Source organism: Impatiens glandulifera, chromosome 5 (genome assembly GCF_907164915.1).
Source record: "Impatiens glandulifera chromosome 5, dImpGla2.1, whole genome shotgun sequence".
In the NCBI taxonomy this organism is placed as follows: Eukaryota; Viridiplantae; Streptophyta; class Magnoliopsida; order Ericales; family Balsaminaceae; genus Impatiens; species Impatiens glandulifera.
In genome coordinates this window covers 14906914-14921891 of record NC_061866.1, presented here as the reverse complement: position 1 = coordinate 14921891, position 14978 = coordinate 14906914, and the positions used below count along the sequence as shown (strand labels likewise).

Sequence of the window (14978 nt, the reverse complement as noted above, 5' to 3'; positions counted from 1 at the left end):
AGGATGTTGAGGCTACGGAGCTCGAAGAGTTTATAGAGAGCACGTTTGCTGATATGGTGGATGACGATGAGGCTGAAGACGAGGGTCTCGAGGAGCCTATCGAGTAGGATGACGATGAGGAGCACGGTTCCACTCCCGACCCATCATCGACAAGTAACTCGTTTACAAATTAGTTATTGTTTCAATTGATTCACATATCTAATTATGATTTTGATAATTTTGAAGAATCTTCTACCCGCAGGAGACGGGGGAAGAACAAGAATATTGTGTTGTCTAAGAGGGTAGCGGGGACAAGGATTCCCCTTACGTTTAGAGAGAAGGATGGGAGGCTAGGCGGTACAGACGTGGGAAGAACACGGTGGTCTAGACATGTGGGGTCGATTATCCGGGACCCCGCAGCCATCTCACATCGTCTTCTAAAGTGGAAGGCATTAAGTGCAGACCAATTGGATTCACTTTGGACTGCTATCAAGGTAATACTTATTACTTGATTATACATTACGTAATTAAATAATTATTTTTAACATTTGGATGTTATTTTTTTCAGGATCCGTTCGAAGCTACTAATTGTGATATTGAGTCTTTTCGAAAGAGCGGATTGGGACACGCCAATCAGATATGGGATAGATGACGGTCAGATTTGAACAAGGCATATATTTGCGTCCACAAAGGAGACGAGGCGGCGGTACTGGCTAATCCTCCACCAGACTACGATCGAGATGATTGGGAGTTTGTGTGTCGCAACCATTTCTTCACGAAAAAATTTAAGGTACGGTTTCATAATTCAAATAAAAGTTGATATTAATTAATCTAACTTCATTTTTTATTTCAAAAACAGAAAAACAGCCGTACAAATATTATTAACAGGAAGAAGCTGAAATTCCCACATCGTACGGGAAGTAGACCGTTTGCACAAATTGAAGAAGAGTTGGTAAGTACATTATTTGTAATAACTTAATCTAAAGATTGTTATTAATTATATAAATCATTTATTTCAACAGGCGATTGAAATGAGACGGGCACCGTTTGTCATTGAAGTATTCAAGAGGACCTGTACCCCAAAACCGACAAAAGAAAACCCAACACCCGTCCCGAACGAACACGTGCAAGAGAAAATTGTAAGTGAATTGAATATGCCTAGTTTTTTATTATAGAAATGATAATTTATTTCAATTGTGCAGGTTTAGATGGAGGAGGTTGTTAGTAACGAACCTGGAATATCGGATTTTGAATTGACGGAGAGGGTGTTCGGACAACAAAAACACGAGGTAGTGTTCGGAACGGGATCAGGCGTCCGGCCCACACACTTTCGTGAGGATCGTCGAAGTGGAAATAGTTCACAGCGAAACAATGAGCGATTGTTAGAAGAGAATCAAATAATGAAGCTCAAGCTGGAGGAACTGGAGAAGAGGGACGAAGAAAGAATGCGCACAATTCAACAAATGCAAGAGGAAAAAGAATAAACAAATATGAGAATGGAGAGAGAGAAGTTAGAGATGAACGCAAGAATGGAGAGAATAGAATTGTTTATGAGGCAACAACCACCTCATCTTCCCCCCACAAGCTAAGGTTGTTTCAATTCAGAACATGTTTTCATTAGTAGTTTTGTCAATTGGAATTTATAACATATTGTTCGGATTATTAGTTTGGTTGCGAATATTGTAATGATAATGATCATTTAATGTGATCGTTTAATGTATGTGTCATTTCTTTTATTATTGATATATTGGTTTGGCTGAACAGGTTTTGGTTGCGAGGTTTTGGTTGCGAGCAAAATAATCAGCACATTTTTAAAATTTTATGGGAAAAAACCGAAAGTAATATTGAAATCTCTCGGTTTTTCTTCAAATGGAAAAACCGAGAGATATGTAAAACTTTCGGTTTTTCCATTTGAAGAAAACCGAGGGTTATTAGAAAACTTTCGGTTTTTCTCCAAAGAGGAAAACCAAGAGTTATATGAAAACTTTCAGTTTTCCTCTTTGTAGAAAAACCGAAAGATAATTGAAAAACTTTCAGTTTTTCTTCAAATGGAAAACCGAGAGTTTTACATATAACTCTCGGTTTTCTTCAAATGGAAAAACCGAGAGTTATATGAAAACTTTCGGTTTTCCTCTTTGTAGAAACCGATAGTTTTCTAATAACTCTCGGTTTTCTTCAAATGGAAAAACCGAAAGTTAATAGAAGACTTTCGGTTCTTCCATAAGGTGTAAAACCGAGAGTTATTTGTAAAACTCTCAGTTTTCCTCTTTGTGGAAAAACTGAAAGTTTTTCAATTACCTTTCGATTTTACTCTAGGGTATCTAAACCGAAAACTCTACGATATCTCTCGGTAAATGCCCAATTTTTTTTTAACGAAAGAGTCAATACTGAGGGATGGCGAGAGTTACCAAAACCTTCGGTAATGTGTCTTTACCGAAAGTTATAGGGTCAAAAACCGAGAGTAAAAACTCTCGGTTTTGACCCCTTTTTTACCAGTGGTTGTGGTTGGATTGACGAGCGATAAGAGGTCAGTAAAAAAATATTGCGAGGTTACGAGATTAGAGGTTGATTGAAATTGGTGGTTGCTTTCTCGATGGATAGGAGGTCGGTAACAAAAAATCGTGAGGTTGATTGAGATTAGTGGTTTTTGAGATGGATATGAGACGGTGAAATTAAAATAATTATTTTGATTTATTTTTGAATAAATAAAATCAAAGTAATTAACCCCATGGTCAAAACCTAATTAAAATAATTGATTAGATTAATTATTGTGACAAATAAAATCTAATTAATTAAGGAAAATGGCCAAAACAAAAAATAAAATTATTTGGGATAAATGTTTTACTTATTTTATCTTCAAATAATTTTAGAAAAATCAAGGGATTAAAATAAATAATTTAGGATGAAATGGGGTACACATTTCATCCCCCAAACTATTTATTTAATCCTAAAATATACAAAAAATAATGGCAAAATATTTGTCATATTTATTTTAATATTTTCTGTATTTAAAAATATCAAAATTAAAGCAAAAAAGGTAAAAAGAAAAATCAATTTTAAACAAACCCTTAAGGTTTTAAAATAAAAATTAAATCATAGTTCGGTACAACCGAAATCTGGAAGGATGATTACAGCCAAAACCGCGTCCATCGAATGAGCATTAAATTTTCATCCAACGCTCCAGACGCGCCCGCGTAGCCCGTTGCAGCCAAAGGTGCGCACATACGCAAAGAAGGCAATTGGATAACGCATGTTAGCCAAGACGCTAATGGAACGTCGAAACGCCAATAGAACGCAACGAAATGCTAACAGACCGCTCCGCGTCCGCGTTCTCGCCCAAACCGATAGCATTTTGGGCTGCCACCGTCTTCTTCGTCGCGATGCCAGAGGGATAATGATGATGTCTCATCCTTTGATTTTTTAAAAGTAAAACTTTCTCCACAGTCAACCAAATCGGCTTATTCGAAAGATGAAATGATCATCATACTGTTACAAACTGTAACTATAAATGATCCGGCAGAGATTATGGAGCCACGTGGATGCTAGAGAACGGTTGGATGAACTATTTTAGGTTTAGTTATTAATTTCCCTTTTGTCTGTAATAGCCCTTGAACTTATTTATCTTTTTCATTTTGGCCCTTGTCTGTTATGCTAGCTATCAATAAGTTGTAACTAAATCCATCTGGGTATTTATACTCGGTAGATTCCTCATATTAGGCATGTATGTTCAATGTAAGAGCTTTTGGCTCACTTCTCTACCTCTCATCTTCTTCATCAGTTATCCGGCGATCATTCGCCAGCCTTCTTTCTCTCATCTCGATCTAAAAACGTATCAATTTGTATCAGAACCTACGTTCCTCACGATGGTCAATAGGACATCAATCGGAAAACAACTCCTTTTGTGTGTCCATAGCTTCTATTAATGAAACTTTAGACAAGATGCGGAAATGGATGAAAAGTAAAGACGAAGAAGAATCGCACTTACTGTCTAGTAAGGGAAGATCTGAACGTCAAGAAGATTCTGCCAAAGCATCTAAAATAGAAACAGTAAGGGAAGACAACCTGGAAAATCTACAAAAGAGGATGCAAGGTGAGACAAAATGTTGTAATCCTCGATTTGAAGGTGCCGATGTTGAAAAATGGATCATCAAAACAGAAGAGTATTTTAGATCTAATCAAACTCCTGCAGAAAATATGATTCAAATGGAAAAAGAGAAACTCACTGGAGAAACACGTAAGTGGTTAATCTCTTATATATTTTCTAGAAATGCAGGTATTGCCCTAACTTGGACGGAGTTTAGAAGAGCTATAATCCCGAGAATACGTTAACAGAATCGCAAACTAATGAAAAGGTTAGTGAAATTTATGTTGGATTTGAAAGTAAGAGGTTGGAATTAGGTTTAAATCGACAACTAATTAGAGTTGAGAATTTAAGTAAACAAGTTGAGCTCGATTCAGATTTTCTGAGAGCAGATGAATCTGATCTACTTACTATGGAACTAAATGTCCAACAAAAAGGAGAGAAAATTGCCATGCATAAGCTCAGTCTTAACCTAGAACTAAATCAGAAAACAATTGGCATTCTAAGGTGTTATGAGGACGAATACATCAATGAGACAAAACTACCAGATGTTAAATGTACTTACCAGGGTGATCTGATTGAAGTTGAAGGCCAAACTATTGTATCTGTTAGAAGTTTTTTCTAGTGAGACACCGTCACAAAATGAAGCCAGAAAACAACAAACGAACGAGACGAAACAGCCGGATTAGATTGCAGCGATGGTGCCTTACATTAGAGAAAGATACTCGTTTCAAGGCAATAAAAACTTTGAAAGCTAAAGGACTTAGCTTAGAATCAAAGATTTGGGATACATTTGATAAGAAGGAAGTCGGACAAGAAGAACAAACGAATGAGTTATTTTGCAAGAGAGATGAAGAAGATATTGGTTTATATGGGGACGAAAATCAAAAGCTAAAAATCCAAATAGATGGTGGTAGGGGTGTAGAGTCTGGAGTGCTCATTTGGTGCTGCAGAGGAAAGGCTGACACACATGCAAGTTGAATTACTGCAAGATGAGACAACACATTCATATTGAGCTGTCATTTCAGAGATATTGAGCTATCAAGTTATTTTATTTTATAGCTTTGCAGGCTAGGGACTCTATTTTAAGGGCTTATTTGAAATGAATACAATTCTAGCCGAAGAAGAAAATGTTACATGAATTCGTCAGGACGTCGAATTTCAGATGGAGAAGGTATTGTTACAAACTGTAACTATAAATGATTCGACGGAGATTATGGAGCCACGTGGATGCTAAAGGACGGTTGGATGAACTATTTTAGGTTTAGTTATTAATTTCCCTTTTGTCTGTAATAGCCCTTGAACTTACTTTATCTTTTCATTTTGGCCCTTGTCTGTTATGCCAACTATCAATAAGTTGTAACTGAATCCATCTGGGTATTTATACTCGGTATATTCCTCACATTAGGCATGTATGTTGAATGTAAGAGCTTTGGGCTCACTTCTCTACCTCTCATCTTCTTCATCAGTTATCCGACGATCATTCGCCAGCCTTCTTTCTCTCATCTCGATCTAAAAATGTATCACATACTTTAGTGATAATTTATGCTACTTGAATAAAGATGATTCATCCCTATTCCAACAAGTTAGATGAAGAACAACCAAAACGCCATTAATGGTTTGTGGCTGATTCGATCCACTTGAAGCCTCCAACGACTCAAGAATGCTATAAATAACATTTCTCAACATTTCTGAAGCCAATGAATTACATTTCAAGCCCTGAATCAAAAGAAATAAAAAATCTTCCATTAAGGTTCAAATCTTCGGATATTCGAAAATTCTGTATAAGGCTTTAAAGTTTGGATCCAGGCATCTCAAAAAGTTTCATAATGTCTAAGGAGTGTTCTCCAATCCCTTGTAAGTTTTAATCATCCTTTAATTCATACTTACAGTTTGAAATTAAAATTTCTATACTTTATTTTTTATAAGCTTGTATGATGTTTGGTTCTTGAATTTGATGATTATAAATCGATCTTATGAGCTGTTTGTGAAAGCTATAACCGATCAATCGGTCTTAAAAGGAAAAACTTAAATTTGAATTTAAAATATCAAAAAAACGGGTTTGTTGTTCTTTGGCTAATCCTTGAGGATCAGAGTCCAGAAAGCTTTCGAACATGATTGTAATGATGTTGGGCAACTACTTGAATCACGTTTGATCCATCCAATCATGTTTGATCAAAAATCAAAATTTTCAAAATTTTGAAACAAACAGTTAGTGTTATTGTTTTGGTACCAATCAAGTATATGAGGTATAAAGAAGCTAGACTAGCTCCTTTCACCTCAAAACAACTTTAAAATTAAAAACCCGTTTTTGGCTACAAATTGTTTTAAACAAATTAATCATCACTCATGTCGATTGATACCTTAGATGATGTTATAATGTTTATGAGATCATTATGAAGCTACCTAGGCCCTTGGATTAAAGTCTCTACCAAAATTGCAAAAGCTATAATTTTGATGTTCTTAAGGATCGAGAGATTTGATTGAGCATCTTCGGTCCCGAACAGAGAGGTCCGACCGAGAAACCTAACCTAGGATTGACAAGTCCGACCGAGGCTTGTTAGCCAGGACCGAGAGGTCCGAACAAGGGTTTTTACATCCAACCGAGAGGTCAAACCTAGGGTCGAGAACTTCCGACCCTATGACCAATGACTTCCACCTAGGACCGAGAGGTCAAACCTAGGACCGAGGAATCTTAACCCTGACCAAGAATTCATAAACCTATGACTGATGAAGTTAGCCTAGGGCTAACCCAAGACCGATGGTTTTTACACCCTACCGTACTAAAAGAAACTTTGGTTAATACGTTTATACACGCATGTCACTTTTATTGATTTCCAAAAAATCAATTAGCGACTATGTTTCAAATAAATAATCTTTTATATTAATTATTTATAATTAATTTAAACAACTAATTTTTAAAAAATTAAATTGTAATTTAATTACCACACATCTTTGGATTATTTAAATTTTAATTTCAAATTAATTATTTTTAATTAATTTCAAAAGTTGTCGTGGATCATTTGAAAAACCTTTTAAAATATTATTTTATTTAAAAAGAAAATTCCTGACACATAAACAAAGTTAAAATTTCTCGAATCTCGAACTTTTCCGTAAATACCAAATAAAGAGTTTTTTTGAGGTTAGAATAATAATTCATACAAACTAATATATATATATATATATATATATATATATATATATATATATATATATATATTTATATATATTTCATTAATGGAATAATTTTGTGAGGCGTTTATAATCTTTGACCGGCTAGAAATACATTGAATAATTAATATATATAATATATATATATATATATATATATATATATATATATATATATATATATATATTAATTATAATTATACCTAGTCATGCCTCACAAAATTAATCCAGAAAAAACTTATTTGGATGACGTCATTTTGAATAAAGATATTTAAAGCTCATTCATTTTGTATTTGAAAATTTATTATTAAATAAAAATTATTTAATAAAACTTATATGATTTAAATGTGTTTTATTACACCTAACATATATATACTTTTGAGAAAACTATAAGAAACTGTACTAATCTTTTTAAAACGATTCTTCACAAATAATTCTCAAAAGGAATGGAAGCATGTAAAATATTAATTCTTGTAAAATTTGAAAGATATAAAAAAAATTCATGTTATTTTGTTTTAGTTGCTAAAAGAAAAAACTGACTCATATTTTTATTTAGAATTTTTTAATTAAGTGTAAATCATATATGTGGGGGAAATTGGATGAAATGGCCCCCATAACAGGGGAAATTCCAGAAAAGGCCCGCGCCTGCTAATGTTGGCAAAAAGGACCCTTTTGTCCTGCGAAATGTCAGAACTACCCCTCGGGCGCCAGATTTTACGCTCATTGACGTGAATCGCCATTCACGCGATTTAATCTAAATCGCGTGATTTTATTAACGCGTTTTAGATGAAACGCGTGAATGGCAATTCGCGTTTTTCAATTAACGAGAATTCTCATCCACGCTTTTCATCTAAATCGCGTTGATCAACTCACGCGATTTAAATGAAATCACGTGAATGGTAATTCGCGTCTTTAGTCTTATATATAACTTTTTGGCCCTAATTTAAAACAAAACCTCCCCGATTCTCCCTCCCACCCCGACTTCCAAAACCACGTCTTCTCAACTGTCGACTTTTCATTCCGACTTCCTTCAACATCGATCAAGATCATCGTTCCTCAACATCGTTCCTCGTCCAACATCATCGACTTTCCACCGTCTCTTCGACATCATCGTCTTTCCACCGTCTCTTCGACATATTCCGGTGAGTTTAGGGCTTAAGGGTTAGGGTTAGGTTTTGATGTGTATTATGCCGTTTATATTGATTGATATTGATGTTTTTAGGGTTTAGGGTTTGGTTCTGGTTTCGTTTATGTGTGTAAATGCTTTTAGGGTATATGACGAGTATTATATCAGTGTTCTTATTCTGCATGCATGCATTTCACGTTTATTCATTCATTTCTCGTTTAAGAAATGGCATTTTCGTGTTTGTTATGTTCTTGTGAAGAAATGGTATTTTTGTGTTTTCTTTGACTGTGTAGGCTTAAGCTTTAACTTTTGTTGTTTTACTTCACCTTAATAGAATGCAATGAGGCATGATGAGTTGTTATATTAAGAAATGACACATCATATGCTTAATGTATTTAGAACTATCCATTACTGCACCTTTACTGCACCTTAATGTATTACTGCACCTTTACTACACCTTAATGTATTAAGAAATTTGCAAGTATTTCTCAATGGTTAATTCGATTTGCTTACTCTCATGTTGTTCCTTGTTTTGTAGATGGAGTCCACTATAATACCCGAGTTTGGTGGGAGGGTATCTTGGAAAACCAATATGGGAAATATTGCGGCCAAGTTTGCGAAAATGAATCTAACTGAAAGGGTAGAGGAAACCCAATTCAGATTCTTATTCAAAGGGCACCCGTTACTGCGATTCTCAGGAACGATTATACACCACATGCTCCTCAGGAAGTCCAACTCAAATTCTATGGAGATGAAGTTCCTTGTGAATGGAGAAGAGTTGTGCTTCGAGATGAGGGAGTTTGCATTGGTTACAGGTCTCAATTTTGGGAGATTCCCTGCGGAGGAAACGATTTTCAATCAGGTTGAAGAATCTCCAACTTTGGTTCTTAAATATTTTAAAAGTATTCCACTTATTAGAATAGCAGACCTTCATTCAAAATTCCTGTCCTGCTCTGATAAGGAAGATGCATGGAAATTGGGGCTGGTATACCTTGTTTCCCATTATCTCTTTGCCCTTGACCCGAAGAGGATAATAAATATGAAACTCTTTAGCATGGTCGATGACATCGACACCTTCCTCAATTTTCCATGGGGAAAGGTGTCCTTTAGAGAAACCATGAAGGGTTTGACCAAGGACCTTAATCGCTACAGGACGCTATATTTGTAGAAGAAGAATGTCGCCTCGGGGAAGAAGAACAAAGACAAAGACAAAGATGTCGATGTTTCTTATACCGTATATGGGTTCGCACTAGCCTTACAAGTGTGGACCTATGAGGTAATCCAAACGTTTGTCCCCAATCTTGCAATTAAAACGACGCTTCAAACGGAAGAGCCTGTCTGCCCAAGGATAATACAGTACAAATCAAAGAGGAAGAGCACCGCCTATGATCTTCACACTGCCCTGCAAGGCAAGATTGTTAAGAAAATAGAATTGTCTGAAGAAGAGAAGATCTTATATGATGGGGATGACTTTGAAGATATGTGAGGTAATGTTTATGATGTCTTTTTTTATCTTGACTGCAGAAAGAGGAAATTTGGAGATATTGACGATGGAGTTCCTCATAAAAAATCTGTCATGAGGAAGAAAATACAAATTACTCCTGCCAAAGCCAAACCTTCCACGAGAAGAAGAACCCGCAACCCTACCCCCAGCACCAGCAGCTCTTATTCTGTTGAGAGCGCCACGAGTAGAAAAGACGAAGACGAAGATGAAGAATCCTCTCCCCCGACTCCAACAGCAATAACTCCCCAAGATAGATGTAGATTGGATGAACTTTCGAAGGAGCTAAATGAATTCAAAACTGAAATGAGAACTGAAATAATTCTCATTAAATAGATGTTAAACCAACTACAACAAGAGTTTGGCATATTATCAGCCACACTAAGGGAGGAACAGAGAAGGAGAAGATTTAATGTGGAAGATTTAACAAAGAAAAAGAAGGAGAATGATGAAGAAAATGACGAGGAAGATTTTGAGGTGAACACTGAGCCTATGTTGAATGATGATAAATTTCTTGCATTTGGCATTTCTTGCATTTGTCATTTCTTGCATTTGGTACATTTCTTGCATTTGGTCTAATTAAAGACTTTTGTGTTTTTTGTAGGATGGGCAGGAAGACAATGTTGTGCTGGTTTTGGAGAAAGACAATGTTGGGCTTGTGGAAGAGAAGACAGATGAGGTATGTATTTCTTGCATTTGGTGCATTTCTTGTAGTTTGTCTATTTCTTGCATTTGGTCTAATTAAAGGCTTTTCTGTTTTTTGTAGGATGGACAGGAAGACATTGTTGGGCTCTTGGAGAAAGACAATGTTGGGCTTGTGGAGGAGAATGAAAATGAAGATCATGATTTGTTGAACGAACAAAATATTGAGGTATGCATTTCTTGCATTTCTTGCATTTGGTCTAATTAAATGATTTTTTGTTTTTTGTAGGATGCGCAGGAAGACAATGTTGTGCTGATTTTGGAGAAAGACAATGTTGGGCTTGTGGAGGAGAATGAAGATGAGGTATGTATTTCTTGCATTTGGTGCATTTCTTGCATTTGGTGCATTTCTCGCAGTTTGCCTATTTCTTGCATTTGGACTAATTGAAGACATCGAAACCTAACCCTAAACCTAAATACATCAATATATAGGAAACGACATAATATACATCAAAACCAAACCCTAAACCTAAATACATCCATATCCATGAATATAAACAGTATAATATACATCAAAACCTAAACCTAACCCTATATACATCAATATATATAGGAAACAACATAATATACATCAAAACCAAACCCTAAACCTAAATACATCCATATCCATGAATATAAACAGTATAATATACATCGAAACCTAAACCTTAAGCCCTAAACTGACCTGATGATGTTGAAGAACGATGATGTTGGAGGGATCCCGATGATGTTGGAGGAATCCCGATGATGTTGAGGAACGATGATGTTGATGAACGATGATCTTGATCGATGTTGAAGGAAGTCGAAATGGAAAGTCGGCAGTCGGGGTGGGAGGGAGAATCAATCGGAGATGTTTTGTTTTAAATTAGGGCAAGAAAGTTATATATAAGACTAAAGACGAGAATTGCAATTCACATGATTTCATTTAAATCGCGTGAGTTGATCAACGCGATTTAGATGAAAAGCGTGGATGAGAATTCTCGTTAATTGAAAAACGCGAATTGTCATTCACGCGTTTTCATCTAAAACACGTTGATTAACTCACGCGTTTTTAGATGAAACGCGTGAATGGCAATTCGCGTCAATGATTGTAAAATCTGGCGCGCGAGGGGTATTTCTGACATTTCGCAAGCCAAAATGGCCCTTTTTGCCGACATTAGCAGGCGCGGGCCTTTTCTGTAATTTCCCATGTTATGGGGGTCATTTCATCAAATTTTCCTATATGAGGTAAGAGATTTGTTTGTGTAAAAATAACATAAATGATCTATATAAATAATTTATAAATATGGATCTTCCAAATCCGGATTCAAATCATATATGAATACGGGTCGGGTCAATGGAGGGAAAGATAAATGAACGGTATTCATGAAAGCCGCCGAAGAAGAAAGTAGAGATCTAACATATGGGTCCACCAGCTATCACCGCTAATCTTCAGTCGCCACCTTCATTACTTTTCAGTCATCTGATACTCAAACCTTTCTCAATCACATCATTTCCCCCATCTCTTCCATTTTCATCTTCATTATTTCTCCCATTTCATCCACCTTTTCTCAGGTAAGTCTGCACAGTTAGTTCATTACTAATAATATCTGATCTGATTGGCTGTTCTTGATTTAAAAATGCAATATGGATATGGAATATCCAATCTCTGTGATACCCTTTTCTTCATTGTTATATCCCTACTAATTTGTTTGTTTTCTTGCATCATTTGAAGATTATAACCAATCAATTTCCTAATATTGAAGCCGACCGACCCATAATATATATTTGTTATTGTTTTGACCTCTATCATCTTAAATATTGAATTCAAACAGCAGGTTAAGTCTACAAGCTGTTGCTAACCGTGAGAGCCACCACACATTGTTTCATTCTCTACCGATTGAACAGATTATGGAAGAACAGGGTGTTGTTGGTCAAAGGTGAACACTCACATATATAAGTTTTTCTTGAGGTTTTTCCAATTGAATTCTTTCATTCATTTTGTTCTTGATTATAGGTATGCTGTTGTAACCGGAGCGAACAGGGGGATTGGGTTCGAGACGGTGCGACAGCTTTCCAAACTAGGCGTAACTGTTGTCTTAACAGCTAGGGATAATGAAAAGGGTTCAGAAGCTGCAAGTTCACTTCATGAATTGGGTTTTCATAATGTAGTGTTCCATCAACTTGATGTTCTAGATCAACAAAGTGTTGATTCCTTGGTCAATTTCATCAAGGATAACTTTGGAAGGCTTGATATATTGGTAAAACCCATTTTTTTTACAGATTTTATTTCAGACATTTTAATGCCCACAAAATCTCTTTTGCAGGTCAATAATGCTGGAGCTTCTGGTGTCCATGTTGATGAAGATGGACTAAGAGCGCTAAATTTAGATCCTTCTTCGTGGGTAAGTTGTTATACTATCTGATTTTTTCTTTCAAGTTCATTCATGGGTGTGAAAATTCGAATCCATAAGCTTGAGATATTAGTTTTGTGCTGCACCATTTAGTTACGAGTATCCACAAACTATTGAAATAATATTGAAATTTGTTATGGGCTATTTAATGGTTATATTCTATAAGGCTATGTTAGATTATTAAAGAGTTACTATATAATTGGTAAGATTATAACCCTATGTTATGTTAGATTATGTAGAAATTGTAACTAAAAGGAAAACACTATTATCTCATCTATTTCATATTGGCTATGGAGGTTTTCTCCAAGCTTCTCATCTAAGGGCTAAGGCCATTCCTCTCCCATATCTTCTTACATTCTATTATCTAATCTCCTTGTTTCGGTTTATTAACATTTATCGTTACAAAATTGAAAATTATATGAGTGTAGAGGAATCCATAATTAGAATATAGTTTCCTTTGTGGTTTAAGGTTTCCAAATCAATATCAATATGATTTGTCTTTTCTTAGCCTCTTTTGTGACCCCATTTGAAAACACTTGTAGTTTATGTTTTTCTATCTGGATTCAAATGAAAAATCATCAATAAAATTTTGAATTTGTGATCGACTAAGTTTAGTTTCCAAATATAATGTTTCTGTATTGTTTCCAAATGAAGCTGCATTGTTTTAGAGATTTTGTTTTGAGAAAGATCAATTTAATTGATCTTAAACATTATTAGTATATATATTCATGCATGCTGAATTCAAATCCAACATCCAGCTCTCAGGAAAGGCAACCGATCTAGTCCAAGACGTGATCAAAACGACATATGCATCAGCTGAACAATGTTTGAACACAAATTACTATGGTTGCAAGAGGGTAGCTAAATCTCTTCTTCCATTGCTGGAGCTGTCTATTTCAGGAGGAAGGATTGTCAATGTCTCATCTCTTAGGAGCGAGTTAAGGGTAAATGAATCAAACTTCAATTTTTTCTGGTACCTTTTAATCAATCAAACCATTATCACGGTTCTCTATTGCAGCGTGTTACCAATGAGCATATTAGAAAAGAGCTTGGGGACGTCGAAAATCTGTCTGAAGAGAAAATCGATCGGATAGTGGAGAGTTTTTTGGGTGATGTCAAAGATGGTGCACTTGAGAGCAATGGATGGAACAAGATGTTGCCCGCTTATAGTGTATCAAAGGTTACACTTAATGCCTACACCAGAGTGCTAGCTAAGAAGTACCCGCAAATGAAGATAAACTGTGTCCACCCCGGTTATGTCAATACCGATCTTAATTGGCATACTGGAACAATGACTGTTGAGGAAGGTTCTCAAGGCCCGGTTAAGCTAGCTCTTCTTCCGGAAGATGGCCCAACTGGTTGCTATTTTGATCGGACTGAAATGGCTGAGTTTTAGTAATTGTTGAAGAATAAGTTAATCAAATTAATAAGTTTTCATGGAACTATTTTGGCATGTAATTGTGGAACTTCAGGGTACTTTAGTCAATGCAAGTCATTACTTGTTGATTGTAACTTGTAAAATGTTGTGGCTAGAATATTAGTAACTAATTGTTCATTGATGTTTTCAACTCTTGTGACTTCAAACAAAGCTTTCTTTGTTTCCATTTGCTTTTGTCAAACTCTAGTAGTTGTTGCTTTTCATTTTTGTTTTGTAGTTGCTTTTGGGATTTTGTTTAAATGAATTTTGCTTGAAATAATATGATTGATAATTTTTCAAATAATATTGATTTAAATGGAAAAGTAATAAAAACAAGTGATGTAATATTCTGATACAAAGAATTTCAATTATTAGTTTTCTCCATCTTTTTGTTAGCATTTTCTTTGCTACCTCCCATCTTTTAAAACCTTTCGTTTATTTTTTCGTAAAATGATCTTTTATAATGAGTAATTTTCTTATCCATTCGAATGCCCTGTTTTAAGGTTGATTTGTACGATCCAAAATTGGTTGGTCTCATTCCTTATATACCGTTCAAGTGTTTGACCCATGAGGGGACGCAACAAAGGATTTAAATGTTAGACGCAACCCGTGCACGTTTTAGAATTTTT

General features: G+C 35.5%; 1 protein-coding gene across 2 annotated transcripts; it reads left to right on the top strand.

The window, feature by feature from the left end:
• Window positions 1–11906: 11906 nt before the first annotated feature.
• LOC124938331 ((+)-neomenthol dehydrogenase-like) lies at window positions 11907–14491 on the top strand. 2 transcript variants are annotated; one of them, XM_047478753.1, is made up of 6 exons: window positions 11907–12093; window positions 12357–12458; window positions 12536–12779; window positions 12846–12923; window positions 13691–13876; window positions 13951–14491. In XM_047478753.1, exons 1-6 carry the CDS (start codon window positions 11942–11944, stop codon window positions 14326–14328), a joined length of 1140 nt encoding a protein of 379 aa, XP_047334709.1. In that variant the 5' UTR covers window positions 11907–11941; the 3' UTR covers window positions 14329–14491. The 2 variants fall into 2 exon arrangements, with proteins under 2 accessions (XP_047334709.1, XP_047334708.1); XM_047478752.1 differs by having other exon boundaries at window positions 12354–12458.
• Window positions 14492–14978: the final 487 nt, after the last annotated feature.